The following is a 20,590-nucleotide window of genomic DNA, read 5'->3' on the forward strand; positions in this document are numbered from 1 at the left end:
TGGCTTCCCCCAAAGCATTTTGGGAACTATAGTTTGTAATGGGTGCTGAGAGTTGTTAGGAGACCTCCATTCCCCTCACAGCCCAGAATACCTTTGGAAGAGGGATTGATTGTGAAATTGTAGCTCTTAGAGGACAATAAGGGTCTAACAACTCTGAGCAGCCTTCATAAACTACACTTCCCAGGATTCTTTAGGGGAACCATGACTGTTTACAGTGGAATAATGTGGAATAAATGTATGGTGTGAATGTGGCCGAGAAGTAGAAGTCACCTTGAATAACAATGCATAGTACTTTTCATTAGGAAAATGTGATATGCTTTCCTGTAATTACTTTAAATTTTGAAATGGAAATTGAAGTGAAGAGATAACTTAAGGATATCTAGCAACATTACTGTTCCAGGATTTGAACAACTATTCACTGGACTACACTATGTACTATCCACACCACTTACTCTATAGCTGTTACAAACTCTTACATGTGCAGGTAGAAAAAGCTGCATTGCATCTGTAGGCAACCAGGAAATAGGGATTTCCCTAAATTCCAATTGTTTGAATTTTGATCTAAGAGGCTCTGGGTAGCTAATATTAAAGAAATAAAAATATAAAAACAATCAGTTTAAAATAAAACCTCTATTTGATTGATCCTAGTGATGAGGTGTGACAGATATTAAAAACTGCCAGGTGTTAGGATCAAACTGTTAGGAAGCAATATCAGATTTTAAAGCATTGGGATGACAAGACTCTTGGGATTTTTTCAGCCTTTCTTAAGGCAGATTTGTTTTGTATTGCTCTTCTAAATATAGAGGGAATAGTAGTAAAATGCAATTTTCTTAGGAGGAGCTTTTATAGTATAAAGTCACTTAACTCCTGGACTTAAGACATGCTATTAAGCCATTGACTTTAATAATTAAAGAATGTTTCTAACCCTCATGATGGAATACAATTTAGGTCACCCAGCCTGCATTCACGCTGTATATTTATTTCACTATTATTCCATTTGAAACACTCATGGTTTCTCTCAAAGAATTCTGGGAAGTGTAGTTTGTGAAGGGTGCTAAGAGTTGTTAGGAGACCGTTATTCCCCTCATAGAGCTCCAATTCCCAGACTTCTGTGGGAAGAGGACTAACTGTTAAACCACTCTGGCTATTGGAGGTCTCCTAACAACCCTCAGCACCCTTCACAAACTACACTTCCCAAGATTCTCTGGGGGAAGCCATGGCTGTTTCAAGTGAAATAAAAGTGGAATAAATGTATGGTGTGAATGTGGCCTAAACTCAGTATTTGCAAAGCTAGAAACATACCTGTTCTGTTTTCTCAACTTTAGGATTTTAAATCCCATGTTGTGATATTTTGTTAATTAAAAGCATATTTGTGACACACCACTCATCCTGCAAAATGAAAAAAATAACAAAAGGCCACCAAAAAACTACCTCCCTTGAACTGATCTCCTTACTGTGCTCTCCTGTCTTGGATAATGGGTTTTCCAGGTTCTAGGCCTGAGTGGCACAATCTGCAACTTTCCTAGGCTATTGTCTCTGAGAGTGTCCTAGCTGTGAGGTCAAATTCGGGACCTCCCTGGAGTTCCAGGCTCACTGATTCAGTTTGCATGAGAACGAGGGCTTTTGTCTCCCACTTCAGCTTCTGCTGCAGTTACTGCTGGTGGATTATTTCTCCCATAATCCCTTAGCCTGGCGGTTGCTGGGAGATGTTGATTATGCTACGAACAAGGGGATCCTGACATCAAACAGGGCCTGAAGCAGCAGGAGCCTGCTTGGAAACAAAGATCCGGTTTCTAGGCAGATGCCTATCCTGGATGAAGAGGAGCAGCAATTGGGGGGAGGGAGGGTGAGAGGGCACGGTTATCTAGATGCATAGACATTGCAAAACATGCTCCCCTTCTCAGAATATCTCTGAAATTTAGCTATAAAACCTTCTTGAACTCATTGCAGTTTCCTGTGCAAGATGTACAGCTGATTCCTGAGTGTGTTTCTGTGTCATGTTGACAAGCCTTGGGCTGCTCAGAGAACTTCTTGTCATAGAAGTTCTATAAATAATGTAAATAAATAAGCTGAGAAGGAGATAGTGTCTCTGCGATGATTTTAGGCTATTTTCATACTTTGCAGTTAGAGTGAACATACCCTTGTGGTAATGAAACCTAGACTTGGGCATTTGACTGGTCAAACAAGATCTAGTCAAATAATAGTCAAAAAATTGTCATATTTTTAAGGCAGTAATGCTGTGAAAACCAGGAAGAAAATAAATAATCAACAGATTGTTGTTTGCTCTTGCATTTGAAAACCAATAGCACTGGCTTTGTTCCTTCCTTGGCAGGAGTGGGATGAACAATCGAGGAAACCTTGGCTTATTATTATGTCTGAACCTGGGATCAAGGTTTGTCGCTTCTTAACAACCCATGATCACTAGCCAACCTTAAGATGTGATTAACCTTGCTGGGAAACAGTAAGCCAGCGGTCTGGATGTAATGGGGACCCAAGTCTTCCTCGTTTGTTTGTTCCACTTGCACCAGGAGAGGAGCAAAGCAGGAACAATTGGGCAATGTGCGCTAACACGCTACTTGCTCACAATGGACTTGGATGGTGGATCACACCAACTTGGATGGTTTGAAAAGATTAAACAAATGCATGGTGGATAAGGCTATCAGTAGCTGCTAGCCATGATGGCTGTGCTCTGCCAACGTAGTCAGAAGCAGTATGCTTCTGAAAATGAGCTGCTGGTAGCTACAGGAGGGAAGAGTGCTCTTGCACTCAAGTCCTGCTTGTGGGCTTCCCCTGGGCATCAGGTTGGCCACTGTGAGAACAGGATGCTGAGCTAGATGGGCCACTGATCCGATCCAGCAAGCTCTTCTTATGTTCCTAAACTACAGTAAACCAAAAGGTTTGGTTTATTACATGTGAACACTGCCACTTCAACAGGTTATGTAAGAATCTGGTTACTGTGTTCCTTTTTGTTTTCTTTCCAGACTGGGTTCATTTCAGTACGCTACTTCACACATGCCTCCTCCAGTGCTTGAAAGGGTGGAGAGGGATGATGCAGCAACAGACAGGAATATGTGATAGGTAACCATAGTTGGGATCCATGCTACTGATCCCTCTGGCCTGATGTCTTGCGCTATTAGGGGCTACAACGGTAATCTTCAAAAGGAAGAAGCAAACTCTGGAGCAGAGCAGCATGTTTCTATGAGAAGTGTGCTGTATTCTCTAGTTCAGAAGTCAAGGTGCCCTCTGGGCATTGTTGGACTCCTGTTCTCAGTCACAACCAGGACTGGCAATGGTCAAGGATGATGGGAGTTGGAGGCTAACAACATCTGCAGGGCAGCACATTGGCTACCTCTGCTCTGGTTCTTGTTTGAGCAGCAGGACAGGACACGTTTTGGAATGTGTCCTGAATCAGAGGGCTGAATGTGCTGAGAACGGCACAGTTGAGAGGATACAAAGCCAGTGCAGGAGTGAACATTAGGAAACACCATTCTTAGAATGCTTTGCAGGCAACCAGCGAGTCGAAGTTCTCAGTTTACATTTTATCAAGGTCCAAACATAGAAGCGTGTGCTCATAAAAAGATGCCCAAAGAGTGAAGCTGTGTGGCACGTTGTGCTAAGTCTATAAGATGCCCCTGTTAAAGTTTGTGGAAGCAGCAAGTTCAGCATCCTTGAGTGATGCTGAAAGGGATCAACAAAGGGCAGATTGTTGCCTGCTTTCTGTAAATGGAGGGAACCTTTTTTCCCACGCTAACTGCAGTTTCTCAGCATACATCACACTTCTCTGATTCTGTGGGCCAAACTACATTTTTTTTTTTGTGAAACATGTTAGCTTATTTGCTTGTAATGTGGTGGAGACGGTGTGTGTATTGGGGGATATCTCCTTCTTTCTTATATCAGTGGGGGAGGGGAACAAAGTGGCTGGTTTCCCCCACAGCCTGACTGATACTAGAAGTGAGCCAGGCAATGGAGGGAAACGGCTTTAAGCAGTTAAATATGGTGAGGTGAGGCCAGGTCAGGGGCAGTTTTTACCTACTTTAGCCCTGTGTTGTGTTTTTCACTTAAATGAAGGAAACAATTCATTTTTCTTTTTTCAAAAAATCCCTTGTTGCCAGCAGTATATGGACATAAATTCTGCCTTCCTGTCAGGCTGTTGGTCTTTTTAGTTCAGTATTGGAGGGTGGGGAACTGTTTCCAGACCGAGGGCCGCATCCCCTTCTGGGAAGGCTTTGGCCGGGGAAGTGGTGGGCGGGCCCAGAAGCAAAAGCGGGGTAGAGAAATTAATGTAAATGTTACCCTTATGCAGTAACTTAGTTTCTACACTCACATACTCCTCTCTGTCCTCTATCCAGGCAAGCATGAGGCATTATTAGAATTCACATTCTGACCAGGTAAAAAGACTCCTGGAGAGGGTAGAGCTAGTGAGGGCTGTGACATGGGAGAAGGGGTGTGGCTGGAAAGAGGATGTGGCATGGGGACAGTCCCAAGGACCAGACAGAGAGGCTTGGAGGGCTGCATTTAATCTACTCTGTGTAGCAGTCGCAGTCTAGCAGATGTCTGGCTACCTGAGATCTTGTCGCTGGAGGGTTATATATGGGCTCTTCTGCATGCAAGTCATACCCTTTGTCTCTGAGCTGTGTGGCATTTTCTAGCTATTTGGGATGGTTGAGAAACTTGTTATTTCCGATCCTGTGAGGAGATGAAAAATCATCATGTTAGGTGGGTTCTTTTATTCTGCTTTTGTGAGCTATTAAGGAAACACTTTTGTGATATCTATCTTCTCTCAGCTGTAAAGGCTAAACTTTCGGAAACAGGAAAGCTTACATCCTCAAAATTGGGTCTAGTGGTTGCAGGTGGCACAAGAATGGCTCAGCTCCCACTGTTGGGAAGCTGGATTTAGGTGTCAAGCAGAAGACTTTGGTTATCAGATCTTGATGAGTTTGGTTATCTGAGCCAATCTACATTCCCTTGTAGAATTTTGTTATGCCCTACTTCATTATTTTGTTTTTATGTTGTTTTGATTTAATGTATTTTAAGGCCTGTTTTTATGATGTTTTAAAGTGTTTTTAGTGCTTCTGTTTGCTGCCCTGGGCTTCTGCTGGAAGGAAGGGCAGGATATAAATAAATAAATAAATAAATACTTTGATGGGGAGATCAACAGGTCCCTTTTGGACAGTGATGACTTGGCCACTGCACTCTATGCATTGGTAACTTCCAGACTGGATTATTGCAACATACTGTACAGTATGTGGGACTGCCCTTGAAGATGTCTTGGAAACTTCAACAGGTACAAAATGCAGTAGCCAGATTAATGGCTGGGGTTCTGTTTAGAACTCACATAAGTCTATGCTGGTTGCCAGTTCATTTTTGGGCCCCATTCAAGGTTCTCACTTTAAAGCCAGAGTGGGGAACCTTTTTTCAGCCCAAGGGCCACATTCTCTCATAAGGAACCACCTAGGAGCCGTATATCTATGATGGGAATATCCAGAAGCAACAGATGTGACTTTTTATTTGTTACATTCAAGACAAGCACAATTCAGGGATTTCTACACACACGTTTCTCTGCCCAGGCAAGTAAGAGATATGATCACAGTTCAAGGACACATTCTAAAGCACTCAAGGATGGTGTCACGAGCCCTGCGGTTCCAGCAGGGTTTGGACTGGAGTGACAGTGTTTGATAGACAAGGAGGGGGAGGACAAGGAGGCACACGGGACAAGTGAGCTGGAGCCAACCAGGAGGGAGGAGAAAGACCCAGATCTCTTAGGGATGGGGTGAGGGAGTCCCCGGCTTTCACCCCTGCCTAGCCCCCAGAGCAGGACATGACACTGGATACTGGGGAGGCTGTGGATTTGACGGGAGAGGTGGCCAAGCTGGAGGAGGCAGAGGAGTCTGGAGGAGCAGGTCACTATCCTTTTGTCAAGGGCTTAGTGCTGCCTCCACCAGCGCGAACAGTTACAGCCTTCTCACAGAAGTGCCCACCTCCAAGCTCAGTCTTCCCATGTGGGGTGAGAGTCCCACAAGTGAGCTTGCCATGCCTAGTTCTTTTAAAGTTAGGCAGGGAAGGGCATGGAGAGTTGTGGGGACATCTGCATTGCTACCATCCAGTCTTGAACTCCATATTGTGCTTTTAGAGTCTTGATTTGCGACCTCAGTAATCTGAACCCTCCCCCAAACCTGTATTGAGTTTTCCTTAATAAATCTCCCTTTGTTACATGACAGAGAAGCCTTGTCATGGTGTTTTGGGATGGAAGCCAGGACGGAGGGGTGGAGCCATTGAGGTATGTGGCCTGGGGAGAGTCCCGAAGGTGAGATGGAGAGGACAGGAGGGCCTTATTTGGCCCCCGGTCCTGATGTTCCCCATCCCAGGTTAAAGCCCTAAATGACTTAGGCCCTAAATATCTGAAAGACTGCCCTCCTTCCCTACAGACTCTCTTGGGTGTTAAGGTCAACAGAGGGACCTCTCTTGGTAGATCCGCCACCCTCAGAGGTTAAGGAGGCAGTCTGGAAGAAGGCATTCTCTGTGGCAGCCCCTAAGCTGTAGAATTTTCTCCCCACAGAGGTGTGTCTGGCACCTCCATTGGATAACTTTTGCCATATGCTGAATTTGCTTTTGACACCTGAGATATATGTTGTGAGAACCTAGGCTATTATTTTGATTGTAAATTGTTTTAACTGTTTTTAATGCTGTATTTTTACATTGTTATAACCTGGCACTTTGAGGTGAAGGGTGGGTAAGAAATATTTAATAATAATAATAATAATAATAATAATAATATAACCTGTAGAGTGGAATTGGTACTGTTTGACCAATATTATTGCCATTTACATTTGTGGAACATTCTTACATTTTTTTTGTCTGTGCCGCAGAAGACAGCAGATGAATTTTAAATCATATCTGATCCTGCCCTTATGTCCAGCTCATTGTCTGCACTGTTACAGGCTCTGTGGGTTATTTTCCTCCAGAATGGTTTCCTCTTTTGAATAGCTTCCAACTGCAAATTATAGCTAACGTTGAATAGAGCTAGTCCTGCCATGCAGCTACCTTTGAGTTAAAATCTGGCAGCTTTTAAAAATAGTCTGTGCCAGCTTGGAGTAGGAACTGAATAATCCCTTGTCTGTGAATAGGAAGCCTAAGCTAACTGGAAAGAACATTGATGCTACCTTGGTGTTCTCTGTAGCAAGTGTAAATGGTGTTTCTGTGGTCATTCTTCTAGGCCCTTAACTCCCCCTCTGCTCTGTCAATTTCCTGTTGGCATGTGGGAATTCTACCTCCAAGGCTATAGACTCTGCAGCTTAATTATTTGCTGCCTTATTATTTATGCCATCTGGACTGGGGCTGAGCTGTCCATATTGCTTCCTCTGCTGGGACTTATCCACAATTGGTTTAAAAAAAAAAAAAGGCTGTTGCTTTTCACCCTTTCAAGGCATGCTTAGAAGAGCCCTGCCGGATCAAGTGAAAGGCCCATCTAATCCAGCATTCTGTTCTCACAGTGGCTAAGCAGATGCCTATGGGAAGCCTGGAAGCAGGACCCAAGTGCAATGGCGGTCTCCCTACTTGTGTTCAAGCAACTGGCAGGAACCAGCAGATTCTGTTTCTCCATAGTGACAGTGTGTGTAGGGAACTAAACCATAGGAAGCTCTCTTACACGAGGTCCAACTGTTTGTCGGTCTAGCCCAGTATTGTCTATTCTGATTGGCAGCAGCTCTCCAGGTTCTTGGGTAAATGTCTTTCACATTATCTGTTACCTTACTTCTTTTTAACTGGAGATGCCAATGCATGTGCTCTACCACTGAGCAGTGGTCTCCCTCTGTAGCATGTACATAAAAAGTACACATTTGCATTCTTCATCCAGTACTTTGGAAGAACAATAATCCTCTGCTCTCTCAGGCTGTGTACACTGCAGAGTATTAATGTGCATGTGGGTCCTACAGATCCAATTTTTTCCATGTGTACTTTTGTGTACATTCATTTACACATGAATGCTTTCAGTTAAACTCTTATCTCAACATTTCCTGTCCATCCCAATGGGTGGTGCTTGATGAGATGTATTTGCACTGCGTGCTGATGACCCCTCCCCTCAAGGTTGACAACCTTCTTGCCTGGGAAGGACACAGCTCATACCAGTGGGTACAGATAGAACTGGTGGTAGGTGGCCTTCAAACCCTTTCCCCCCCTCCTCCTTAAATCAAGTAATTTTTTTCCCTTCAACTCCTCCCCCATTCTCCTCTTTTGATCAGGAAAAAGATCTCACACTCTCAAAACTGACATACAGGCAACATGGAAACAGATCTCAAAGTAAGGCTTACAGTGCCCATTAATATGCATTGACAGGATGGAAATAAGACTATATTCTTCTAGCACTTCTGCAAATGTGACAGAATTGTTAAGGCAAACTAATTTGAATTAACCATACTCCAGTGTGTGCTCCCAAGCTTTGGATTAGAGAAATGGAGTAAGATAGCGTTTGGAAACTTTGGACTGAGCAGTGACTTTAACAGATTGTCTACCATTCCACACACACCATACCCCATCTCAGTGCTTTGCTTCTAAAAAGATTTTCCTTGCTGTGCACAGTGTGAGTGAATGGATGTGGAAGAAAACAGAAAACTGCTTCCTTCTCCCTCCCCTCCCACCACCCATGTTCCTTTTAATTATGTCTCCATGCACAAGTCTCAGTCGCTCACCACCTCCACCCCCTACTGTTAAAGCCTTGTTTGGCAAGCAGAGAGGGAACCTTTTTAGTTCATGATTCTTCTGGATTATTTGATGTTGTTTGCCAGAACCTCCCTTTCTAGGATATCCTGAGGTCATCAGCTATAACATTAGCTCTGTGGGAATGAGAATCAGAGGACCCTCATAACTTGGCACGATGAAGACCTAGAGAGGTAAAATTTCCAGTAATTTTGAAGTCATGGAAAAAAAAGTTTTTTCCCAGAAAAAACAAATTTTTGGAAAAATGGGAAAAATGCAATATTAGCACTTTTTACAGATTGAAAGTCACTTTGTTACTTCAGGAACATCAAATGTGATTATGTACAAGTTGGTTTGGCATAAAATTATCACATTTGGTATATTAAAAGTACATTTTATTCAAACAATTATTACAAATTGAATTTACTTTTTAAAATTTTTACTTTTTTTTTGTAACAAATGGATCTACAAGATCCAGAACTGTAAGAAACACCTGAACTGTAAGGAACATCTTTTGTTTTGCCAGTTTATGAGGAGCAGGCAAAAACATTTTTTAAAAAAATCCAGAAGAAATCATCAACATTAATAACAAAGAAAATTATTTATGTCTCCGCTAGTTCTCCACAGTGTCAAGCAGACATAAAACATCAATTCCTATAAAAAGAACTGAGAAAAAGGGGGGAGGGACCAAGATTCAATGAAACATTTTATTCATCATGCTAACATAAAACATTCCATAATCATTTTTTTCTGATTTTTTTTTTGAATTTTTCCAGGTTTTTTTCTGGGCCTTCACATTTTTACAAAGGCCCCTGAATCCTCAAAATTATTTGCCAACCATTGTCAGATGGACTTAGAGATGCTTAAATGCAAAATCCTAATACTGAGTTTAAATCCACTTTATTTGCCTTCTAAGCTCTCTGGGCATGCTACTTTTATGCCTTCAGGTGTTTATGTGCAACCAAGAAGGCCAGATAGTTATTTACGAGTGAAAGGTGACATATTGAGGACAATTAACACCTGTAAATCACCTTCCCGCTGACTAGGATTCTACCTTAGCCTGATCCTTGCCAAGGCTTCTCTCTCTCTCTCCCCCCCCCCCATATTTGATCAGCATTGCCCTTGAGAGTAGGGGCGGTTCTTCACTGCATTCCTTCACTGCACTGTTTTGGACAATGCCCTTTCTTTCTGCCAGTTTTATAAAGAGGAGACAGATAGCAGGCATTCAGGGCAAAGCTTATCTTTGGGACAGCAAATGCAGGAAAGACAGAACTCAAGAGCAAGAGCTAGGGCAAGATCTCCGTTGACCATTTGCTGCAAGACGTAGCAGTCACACTATATAGCTCCGCATCAGTTTGGTGTACTGCTCTGTGTCTAGGGATGGGGGAGAAACCTACCTAATCTGCATTTTCTGAAAAAATACAAGAATCAGAACACAGCTATCCTTCAAAATTCACACTTCTCTGAATTTTGCAGTGCAGTTCACTAGCCATGTAATATGTACAAAATGCATTTACTAGGTTAAAGTTTGCATAGAAATACACATATTAGGGAAAATAACATCCAAAAAGCATTACTTTAAGAAAAAATGTTTTGCAAAAAAATGTGTATAGTAGGCAAAATTGCATACAAATGTGTAGAATTAAAATCCTGATGAATTTTCATAAGGACATTTTTTTAAAAAAAATCACAGACTGATGTGGAAATGTGGAGAACTGAACTTGACCAGAAAAATGAGGAAAGGAGAGAAGCCAACATTGACAGATCTCTTTCTTACTTCCTCCCATCCCCAAATAGAACTCTCTTTGGGCTAGAAGTGCTTGGAGGCTGTGCATGTGTGCTACAGCATGAGAGGATACTAGCCAGACTCTGTCAGGAGCAAACATCTGGGGACTGATTCTCAGGGAGTTGTTATTCTTTGTATTTAAGTACTCTGGTCCCACTTATGTGGCTTGCAAACCCATTTGGTGGTCAATAACAACAGACGTAACAGCTCAGTCCTAGGCATTTTTTGCTTAGAAGCAAATCCCATGAAAATGAATGGGGTTTGCTCTCAAGTAAGGGCGCATCGGATTGCAGCTCAAGTGTCTTTCTGCAGTTGGCAGAAAGTTAGATTGGAATCCTGGGATTTAACCTCCTAGTAACGTGGATTAGGTTCTGGCTGCGATTTCCTCATTGACATCAAGCCTGTGTTGTTATCTTCGGTCTCCTTCTAGCTGGTGTTTGAATTTTCAAAATTCAAGGCCTTGTTCTAAGAGGCTTCCTTTTTGGCAGCAAAACAAGCTAAAATAACTCTTCCAGTAGCAATTGCATCATTTCAAATTTGTTATTGTGTTGTTGTCAGTAGTATAGTGGCAAATTCAGAAGTGCAGGGTCCCTTCATGTTAGTCATAACCACGCCCCTCCCCCTTTTTGCTGCTGTGTGGAGAATGAGATTCTTTTTAATGCCTTCTCCTGAAACAACAGCCGTCCCTAGGAGCTGATCAGCATGAAAGGGGAGAGTGTTAGCTACTGAAAAGAGTCTTCTCAGTGGCTGACTCACCTCCTTTCACTCTGATTGGCTCCAGGCAGCAGGAAAGGTCAAGGAAACATGTTAGAAGTTTCTTCTCAGTGGCTAACACATTCCCCTTTCATGCTGAGTGGCTCATAGGATGCTGGAGACATAGGAACCCTGTTGGGACCCTGCTCCCAAAAAGTAAGATCCCCTGAGACCCTGGACAATTACATCCCTGGTTGTTGTTAGTCAGGACTTTTTTTCTTTGAAGGCATGGCTTTCCAGCCTTTGTTGTTATGGAAAAATGTTGAGGAACATGACACACATTTTTCCGACCTCTGTTTTGTAACTCTGTCTCTGTGCCTTTGCTCTTGCATTGCCTCCTTGCCAAAACATCCAAGTTCTCTGAAAGCCACACTTGATAGAGGCAGAGTATACAAACAGAGACTGTGATCTAGTTCATATTCTCATCTATACAAATTTGATGTGGAATGTGGAGTTTGGAAGCAAAGGCACATCCCATGATTCAGAACTGCGTGTGTGTCTGTGTTTTAAGAAGCAGGAGAAAGTGAGGTTGTCAGGAAGTACTGCTGAACAGCATATACTGGAAAATAACATTTCTTCCTGGAAAGATCTGATGGTGATGGCCTTCCTCCTATGGCAGACTCAATTCTTGTTTATTCTGTGTACACCTCCCTTCCCTTTCCCAAAAGGAGAACAAATTCTCAAGATGTTTAAAATGTTTTGCAACCATTCAAAAACAAAACAAAAACAAAAAACAAACACACCACTACTAGAACTTTAGCCAGACAAACAAAACAAAGCTGTTTGGGAAGCTAAAAATTCTTAGCTGCTTTGGCTTCTTTTTGAAGATAGTGGGATATATTAAAAGCATGCCTCTATTTCCCCTGTCTACTCACCTTGTGGAAAAATCTGGTCAGGTCGTGTTGGGAGTGAAGCACCAATGCTTGTAACAAGTAACATGAACCAGTGGGTGGGGGTGGGAGGAATGCAGAAGTTACCCCAGACTTGGCCTGCCTAAAAGCTAAACCTCTCCCTTGTGCCTTTACTTACCTCCTACCCTTTGCTCCTCCCGTGCTTTCATTCCTACCTTCTGTCATGCTGTATCCTGCACTTGGAGCAGCTTTCTCCCCTCTGCTCATCACATCTCCCACTCCTTAAGTCTCTTCTTCTCAAGACCCACTTCTTCGCCATATCATCCCCCCCCCAATCATTCTAGTCCCACCTTAACTGTGCTTTTAGGTCTCCCTGACTTTCTCTAGCCTCTGTGCACTTTCCTCATTGCTGTCTCTTATGGCCAGAGGCCTTGTCATTGGGATGCTCTGTATTGCACTTAGCACGTTGTTGGTGCTTAATTTTAAATAATAGCACTGAAAGACTTTTGTGGGAGCTTGGTGCTCTGAAATCCAGTCCCAGACTCAAGGACAGCCCCTGCTTGAGGGCTGTATAGCTCCGCAATATGAGTGCATGCTTTTCAGACAAAAGATTTCTATGCTTCTACTTCTAGCCTCAGTGGAACTGGAAATCTTGAGGTAAATACTAACATGTTATTCACTGATACCTGCTTGGCAAGCTGGCTCATCATACATGGGAACAGACTCCCTCCATGAATTATGGAGGAAAGATGTGCCTTCACCATCCTTCCTGTCTCTCGCAGCCAGATTCTCATTCCCTTTGCTCACTATTTAATGATCTTAGAAGGAAACAAAAGGCCATCTAGTCTGTCTCCCACCTGCGTCACAATCGTAAGGCAACCCCATCATTCCTGCTTTAGATCTTGCTGCTTTCTGGGGTAAGAAACTATCAGAGTTCATATTTTCACTTGTTAGTCACATCTGTGGCCATAATTAATTAATTAATTATCTCTCTTTTTCTTTCATATGTGCCCAATTCATGTTTTACCATCTGATTTTGAGCACTGCAGTACAAAAGTTATGACAGTGGTCTCAGGATGGTCTCTGTCTCTGGTGTGTGGCTGTATTGAGAATGCTTGAATTGATTTGAGTTAAAACACACCAACGTGTCATCACCTGTGGTTGTCTTGGGCCTGTATATTTCTAACTTGTGTGTCTGTATTTGCAGACTGTAATTTGGGAGCCCCAACCTGAGGATTGTTCTCTTCAACCCCCTCTAAATTGATGAGCAAGGGGAGAGTCTCTTGCATTGTGATGTGCTCAGAAACAGTGCAATGAAGTGTAACTCCCCTTTATCCCGAGGAGTATTAGGGAGCTGATATTTCCTTATAAGACATACAAGAGGCGATGCAAGGGCAAATGCTTGTGGAAAGGAAAAAAAGCAAAGCCAAGGCATTATATCCTTGATGTTTTTATATATATGATTCATCCTCTCAGTTTCCGCCCCTCTCCATCCCATTGCAGATCCAGGTCTATCGGAGTCCCTCCCCACCCCCATTTCCCTCTGTTGTTTTTGCAACGCTCATGGAATCGTGCACTGCCCAAGCTGGGAGCTGAGCAGGGGCCGCTTGAGTGTCTAAGGCTGGAATAAATATGAGTTAGTTCCACTCTGTGATCCTGAACTGCTGGCAGGAGCGGGAGACACAGGCGCTTTCTATTTAAAGCACAGCACAGAGGGCAGATTATAAAAAGGAAATCTGCTCTGCGGACAGCAGCAGTGAAGGAAGAGGGAGGCCAGCTTGGCTCGACAAGAGTGGGGAGGTGCCGCTGCTTGGGCTCCCTCCCCCATTGCTCTTCTCTGTTAGTGGCATGGCAGAGAAATCACAGCTTCCTGGAAATCCTACTTCCTTCCAGCCCCAGTATCTGTTCTGGGTAGGTGGCTCCCTGAATGGTTAAAAAGAGTGTCTCCTAAACTGTACATATAACATGTTCTGAACCTGTTCTGCTCTTGCAGAAGGGGCAAATCAAATGCAATTCTGGGAAGGATTAACAGAAGCTCTGTATATAAAAGACAGGCTAATAGTTTCCCTCTGCACATTATCCAGGCTGTTGTCTGCAGCTCCACTTTGAGTTCTGGGCTTCAACTGCAGAAAGGAAGAGGTGTGCAAAAGAATCCACATTGCAAATGCAATTGGGCAGTGGGCATTCTTTATGGAGACATGTATACAACTAGCTGCCTGTCCTGGAGACGCAGTCAGGATGCCCATCCTGGAGGGAATATGCATTATCCCAACTCTCTCTCCCAGCTTTACAGGCCAGGAAAGACGCACTCTTTCTCTCTCTGAGAGAGGCTGCTCGCTTCATGGGCAATTGCTACTTGCCCTAGGCAAGTGGGATATTGGGCCTCTGAAACAAAGTCTGGCATGGGAACCCTAAAGCAGAGATGGGGAACCTGTGGTTTTCCAGCTGTTGTTGGACTTCAACTCCCACCAGCCCCACTTAGCATAGCCAATTGTCAGGGATGATGGGAGTTGTAGTCCAACAACAGCTGGAAGGCCACAGGGAAGCCTGTTTTTCTAGAAAGAGTTGGTGCTCCATGGTCTCCTTCCAGTTTCCTTCCAACTTTTGATACCCTTTGAACACAGTCTAAAGCAAAGGTGTTGTCATGTAAGAAGGCATCACCTGAGTCAGGGATGTTCTCTATAGCCTTTCTGATCACTTCTGCCCACTGGGGACTTGCCCACTTTTCTATGAGGTAGAGGAATCTTGGCATGAATTTCTGCCCTGGAATATGAAATCCATTGGTCCCCACATACATACTTGCCAGCATGGAAGTATTTTGGGGCGAGAAAAGCAGTGGACTAACTGGTGCTGATTCTTCCAGGACTAGTTTATATATGCATAGCACTAATTTACAACTAGACATACGACCAAATATGAAGACTTTGGAGCACTGCGAGCAGGAAACACTCCAGGTTTTCTGTGAAACCTACTTTCTGTAAAAATAGCTCATGCTAATGCACCCTCATTGTTGCTATTGAGAGGGATCTGAAGTGTGTGAGCACTTGTAAACACCACAATTCATGTTCCTGCTGCCTTACTTAGTGAGTCTGCCTGGCTTGATGGATTCCAGGGAATAAAACATTTTCCCCCACAAGTGAAAGGTAGGCCATGGACTCTCTCTACAAGGGAGATTTCTCCTCCCTTGGGGTTTGGAAACTTAAATACCATTGCTTGTTATTGTATATTAGGAGATTTGAGATGCTCTTAGACTGGGATTCTCTGAATACTAATACTTCGTTGGCAGGAGAGAGACTGACTGAACTTTTCCAGTGTAAATGAAATGTGAAACACAAACTCTGCTCCTTAGCCTGTTTCCTACTTTGCTTATCCTTCCTTGCTGCTGAAGCTTCTCTGTCTCCACTAAGCCACCATTGTTCGCCTCTCCATTTAGCAACTTGAAGAGGTCCTTCCATTGACCTCTGGCCTGGCAGAGCTTAGAGGTTGGGAGCAGATGGACTTCTTTATGTGGTTTGATTCAGCATTGTCACTCCCAGGTCAGGCCTTCTGCTTCTCAAAAGAGGCCAGCTTTGAGAACTGGATCTTGGGTCAGAGGTTGCTTATGCTCTTCTTGGTGGCCCTGGCTAGGCCCTACGGATGTGTCTACTTTCTGCCCCTCTCCTCTGCTGATGCCATTTTTTTAAAAAAGAAAATGTATATGTGTGCATGGAATATATACTGTCTAAAAGATGTGAGAATGACTTAATCCTGGGATGAGCATTTGACAACCTGTTTTTTACTGTCTCTCTGTGTGAGAGAGAGCTGTTGCATTGGCCTGTTGAGAACTAACATAACAAGCTCTTTTCCCCATTTCTTTCTGAAGAAGTAAGTTTTTAGCTCTCAGGGTTACAGAAGCAAGCCTGCAAAACCTAGTTTAATAGGATAGTTCCTGCTGAATGTGCAGCAACAAAAAAATTGGCGAATCATGCAGTAAAGCTTTTTCAGTCAATCTAGATGACCATTTGCTACTATTTCTAAAGCACTATTTTATATATCCATAAAATAAGTGCTCCAGAAATAACAATGATGATAATAGCATAACATATTGAAAATGGGACAGCAAAACGAGGCTCCTGGTTTCAGCCACAGTTAGCATCTTGTGTTTGGTTGCAATGTGATATCTCTGCAAACTTTTAAAATTATAATTAATTAAAATTAAACCAGTTATTCCGTTAAAAACATTTGTGCTCACCTCTCAAAGGCTCAAAACATCCTGCAACAAAATTAACAAACAATACCATCCTTTAACATGACTGTCTCAACTATAGGTTAAAATAAGTCTCATTGAACTTAGCATCTTGATCCAGATTCACTGGAATGCTTACTTGGGTGCACCTCATAAAAGTAGCTCCAACAAAACCCCCAGGGCTTCACTTCAGATCTCTAGCTCCTGCTCTCAGTTGCTAATTCCTTCTCTCTTTCAGATCACGTACAGAGCCTCTACTGTGAACATCATGGCCATAGTGCAGACCCTGCCTGTCTCCATTGAGTCTGGCTGTGAAGGGGCTGCCCAGCTCCACGCTAGTACCTGCTCATCTCCTGCAGCCATGGGCAGCGTCAGCAGCCTAATTTCGGGTCGGCCTTGCAACAAAGCCACAACTGAGTTTGGCCCTTTCCATCTGCCTGGCGGTGCTGGTTCCCAAGAACCCCTGTGCCATGGACTTCCAACCAAGAAAAGCAGCTACACTTACACTAGCGAAGAAGATTGGGCTGAAGCTATATCTCCCATCAGCCCCTGCAGTGATGCAGAGGAGCTGCAAGATGACAAGACCCGGGTTGGCACCATCCGTGGACCACCGCCCAAGTTGGTGCCTGTCTCAGGGAAACTTGAGAAGGTAAGAAGAGAGAGCACTTTGGGGCAAAACGAGCTACACTATCTGTCTGCCTTCGTCATATTTTAGACTACAAGTCCCATCATCCCTGACTGTTGGCCATGCTGGCTGGGGTTGATGGGAGTTGTAGTCCTAAACTTCTGGAGGATACAATGTTGGGGAAGGCTGATGTAGACAATGAATGTTCACTCAGCACTGTCATAAGCCTGATGCCTCCTCCTCCTGCCACAGTGGCTCGCTAGCTCCCATTGCTTATTTCTTTCCTGATTCTGTCTTGGAGTAAGTTGCATGCCAAAACTAGGCAGTTTACTCTTCTGAGAACACCTATAATGTCAATGCGTAAATAGCTTTTTCCTCCCCCTGCGATGGTGCCTAGTAAAACACTGAAAGGGTTAGCAGAGTAGTTTCTCTCCAAAAAAATGAGAACAATAGTGCCTGCATATTTTGTCTCATAGTTCAGGTTCTACAAGTGTTAGAAAGTTACCATTCACGCTAAAATGAAAGCCGGGGATCTGGAGATTGTGGTTTGTCGGAGGGGCTGGGAACTGGGGCACTGCTACCCAGTCGTCTTAATTGAAATGGTGCTCTTGGTTGCATTTGTCTCTGTTGGCTCCAAACGTCCAGCTGTAGTAGAACCACACTGTTTCCCCTAGCCACGGAAAGGGTTGTTACAGCTGAGAAGGAGGAGAGGGGGTCCGTCTCGAAGAGACGCTCAGAAGGAGCCCTTCTAATCTTGATTGAGGACAAACAAGCCCCATTTCCTCACCTGTGAAATGTGGAGTGTGTGTCTGCTGAAGGGTTATCAAAGCTGTGATAAGGGAAGAGGGTTTCCTATCCGTAGGTTTATTCTTCTGGTTTCAGCCTTGCAATCCTGTGCCTTTCAGGCCATGGAGAAGACGCTTATCCGCCCGACAGCCTTCAAGCCCGTCATGCCCAAGAACCGCAATTCCTCCCTACAGGGGCACTTGGCACTGCGTCCTGGTGCCTCGGTGCTCTCCGAGAGCCAAACTAGTCTTGCTCAGCTCTTTGGGGGCAACCCTGCAGGCAGCACTGAGAAACACAACTCCCTGAGCTGCAGAACGAGCTCTCACTCTGGAACGACGTCAGACTCTGGACGCAACTCCCTCTCAAGCCTACCCACATACAGTACTGGTTGCAGCCAGCAGATGGAGCCAGTCAACATCTCCATGGGCCACATCAACCTCGACAGCCATGGCAGCAGCAGTTCACGGGGCCTCACTGGGCCTTCAAACTCTGACAGCGGTCGGTCGTCTTCAAGCAAGAGCACAGGTTCCCTGAGCGGCCGCGGGCATCATTCCTCTGACAGTGGCTCCTGTGGTGGACGTTCTCCTGTGCAGAGTGGTGCTGATGAAACCCTCCTTGTTCATGAACTCGAGGAGAAGCTGCGGGAGCGTGAAGCTGAACTGCAGCATCTGAGAGAGAGCTTGGATGAGAATGAAGTGGCCATATGCCAGGTAAGCTGCTGGAGGTTGCCTGTTTGCTCTTCCTAATAAAAAGAGGTCTGATATAGCAGGTCTTTCTTATAAGGGAGGGGGTTTTCTTTTGGTTTTGTTTGCTTTTTGAAAGACTGCTTCTATTATGGGACTGCCCTTGTTGATGCTTGGGACAGCAGTGGCTTTTTAGTTTTATTTGGTAGCTTTCATGAGGAGAAGAGATTTTTAAGGGAAGACGTGATAGTCGTCTTCAAATATCTGAAGGGTTGTACTCAGACAATGGAGTAGACTTGTTCTCTGTTGCTCCAGAGGGCAGAACTTGGACCCATGGGTGGAAATAACAAGGAAGTAGCTTTCAGCTGAACGTTAGGAGAAACAGCCTTAATGGTAAGAGCTTTTCAACAGTGGAACAGAAGGTGGTGGTCTCTTCTTCATGGAAGGTATTTATTAAGCAGAGGCTGGTCAGCCATCTGTCAAGGAAGCTGTAACTGCATCCTGAATTGTAGATGCTTCATTGAGCAGAGAGTACATTTGATGACCTCCAAGTTTCCTTCCAATGCTAAACTTCTGTGATTCTACTCGATTCATTGCTGCTCAGTTTGTTTAGTTCACTTTCTCCACATTTTCAAGCTGTGATCCCCAACAACTTCTGTTTGCTTTTCTGAAATGACCTTTTGTCTCCTTCCCACTTTTAGCATTCAGTGCCCAGCCTCCCCTGATTACTTGTTTTCAGCTCCTTTGTTTCCCTACAGACACTTATGGTGTGAAATCCTGGAACGAAGGACAGATTCCCTGTCCTGCAAACCTCAGGGGTGTTTCCCTTCCTAGTTATAGCTGCTTTTTTCATGAAGCAACTGACAGGAAAGAAGATAGTAATATTCTGTCCCCTCCAAAAGCAGAAGGGACAATTTTGCATCAAAGCCTCAGCTGCAGTGCTGTCATAGGCAAAGCTTTCCCAAGGAGAGGCTGTCTGTGAGCGCCAGCTGCATAATGGCAACCATGTATGGAAAGGGCTGCAGCTCAGTGCTGGAGCATCTGCTTGCATGCAGAAGGTCACAGGTTCAAGAAAACTTGTCTGAAATCTTGGAGAGCCACTGCCAGTCAGTATAGAAATTCCTGAGGTAGATGAACCAGTGGCAGGGATGAGGAGCCTTTGGCCCTCTGGCTGTTGCTGGACTACAACTCCTATCATCCCTGACCATTAACAATGCCACACATGGATGGTGGAGGGTATAGCCAGCGAGTGCAGCCCCACTCTTCCCTGTGAGCCCTTTTTAAAAAATGGCCTGTAGTACAGGGAGTCTTTTTTCCCTGCCTGTCTGACATTTGACAGGTCTGATCCCTTGGAGGGATAGTGAAAATTCTGAAATGTTCATGCCAGCTGAATCAAAAGACAGACGTTTCAAGGAACAGAAGTGCCTTCCTATTGAAAGCAAAAAGTGATGAAAACGTGTTTTTGTCTGCCCTCTTCCAGGTGTACGAGGAGAAGCAGAGGCGCTGTGAAGAGGAGATGGAAGAGCTGCGGCAGGGCTACACTGCCAAGCTGCAGCAGTCAGCACAGAAGGCCCAGCGCAGCCAGCAGGTGCTGCAGCTCCAAATCTTCCAGCTGCAGCAGGAGAAGAAGAAACTGCAGGAAGACTTTGCACAGCTGCTGGCCGAGCGCGAGCTGCTGGAGAAACGCTGCGCCTCCTTTGAGCGAGAGCACACAGAGCTGGGGCCCCGCTTGGAAGAGACCAAGTGGGAGGTAAACCAGGCTGAGGGAAGGAGGGGCTTATCCTCCCCCCCCCCCATTTTGAAAGCTGCATGGCCTACAAAGCAGACTGCTGGCTGTGCTGCTTTCACTTCTCCGCTAGAGATTCCGGAGGTTCCCTCTTGCCTTCTTTCACGTGTGAAGTATTGCTGAGCTCGCCTTTTACTGGCCTTTTGTCTATCCACAGGGGTTACTTCCTCTCCATTAGTAGTCATATCTTTCTGGCTGAATTGGAGGACAGTATAGAGCCACCTTCCCATCCAGTTGCCCTCCAGATGTTATGGGAATACAACTCCTTTTGTCCCTGCCTATTGACCCTGTTGGCTGGAGAGCACCAGGTTGAAGAAGTCTGGCATAGAGGCTTGAAGTCTACATTTTAGTGGGGTCTTGGAAATAATCCCTGCCATACCGTTTTGACCTTTCACTTTGGGACT

At 44.4% G+C, this 20,590-nt stretch overlaps 1 protein-coding gene across 8 annotated transcripts in view; it reads left to right on the forward strand.

Moving 5' to 3' along the window:
• Positions 1 to 20,590, forward strand: part of LZTS2 (leucine zipper tumor suppressor 2) — a 75,898-nt gene that overhangs the window by 50,572 nt on the left and 4,736 nt on the right. For all 8 annotated transcript variants that reach the window (XM_061636192.1, XM_061636193.1, XM_061636196.1 and 5 more), the window contains 3 exons: positions 16,545 to 16,955; positions 17,837 to 18,427; positions 19,881 to 20,150. In XM_061636192.1, coding sequence (XP_061492176.1) covers positions 16,545 to 16,955; positions 17,837 to 18,427; positions 19,881 to 20,150 — 1,272 coding nt within the window. The remainder of the gene's footprint in view (positions 1 to 16,544; positions 16,956 to 17,836; positions 18,428 to 19,880; positions 20,151 to 20,590) is intronic.

This window comes from Rhineura floridana, chromosome 7 (genome assembly GCF_030035675.1).
Source record: "Rhineura floridana isolate rRhiFlo1 chromosome 7, rRhiFlo1.hap2, whole genome shotgun sequence".
NCBI classification, from domain to species: Eukaryota; Metazoa; Chordata; class Lepidosauria; order Squamata; family Rhineuridae; genus Rhineura; species Rhineura floridana.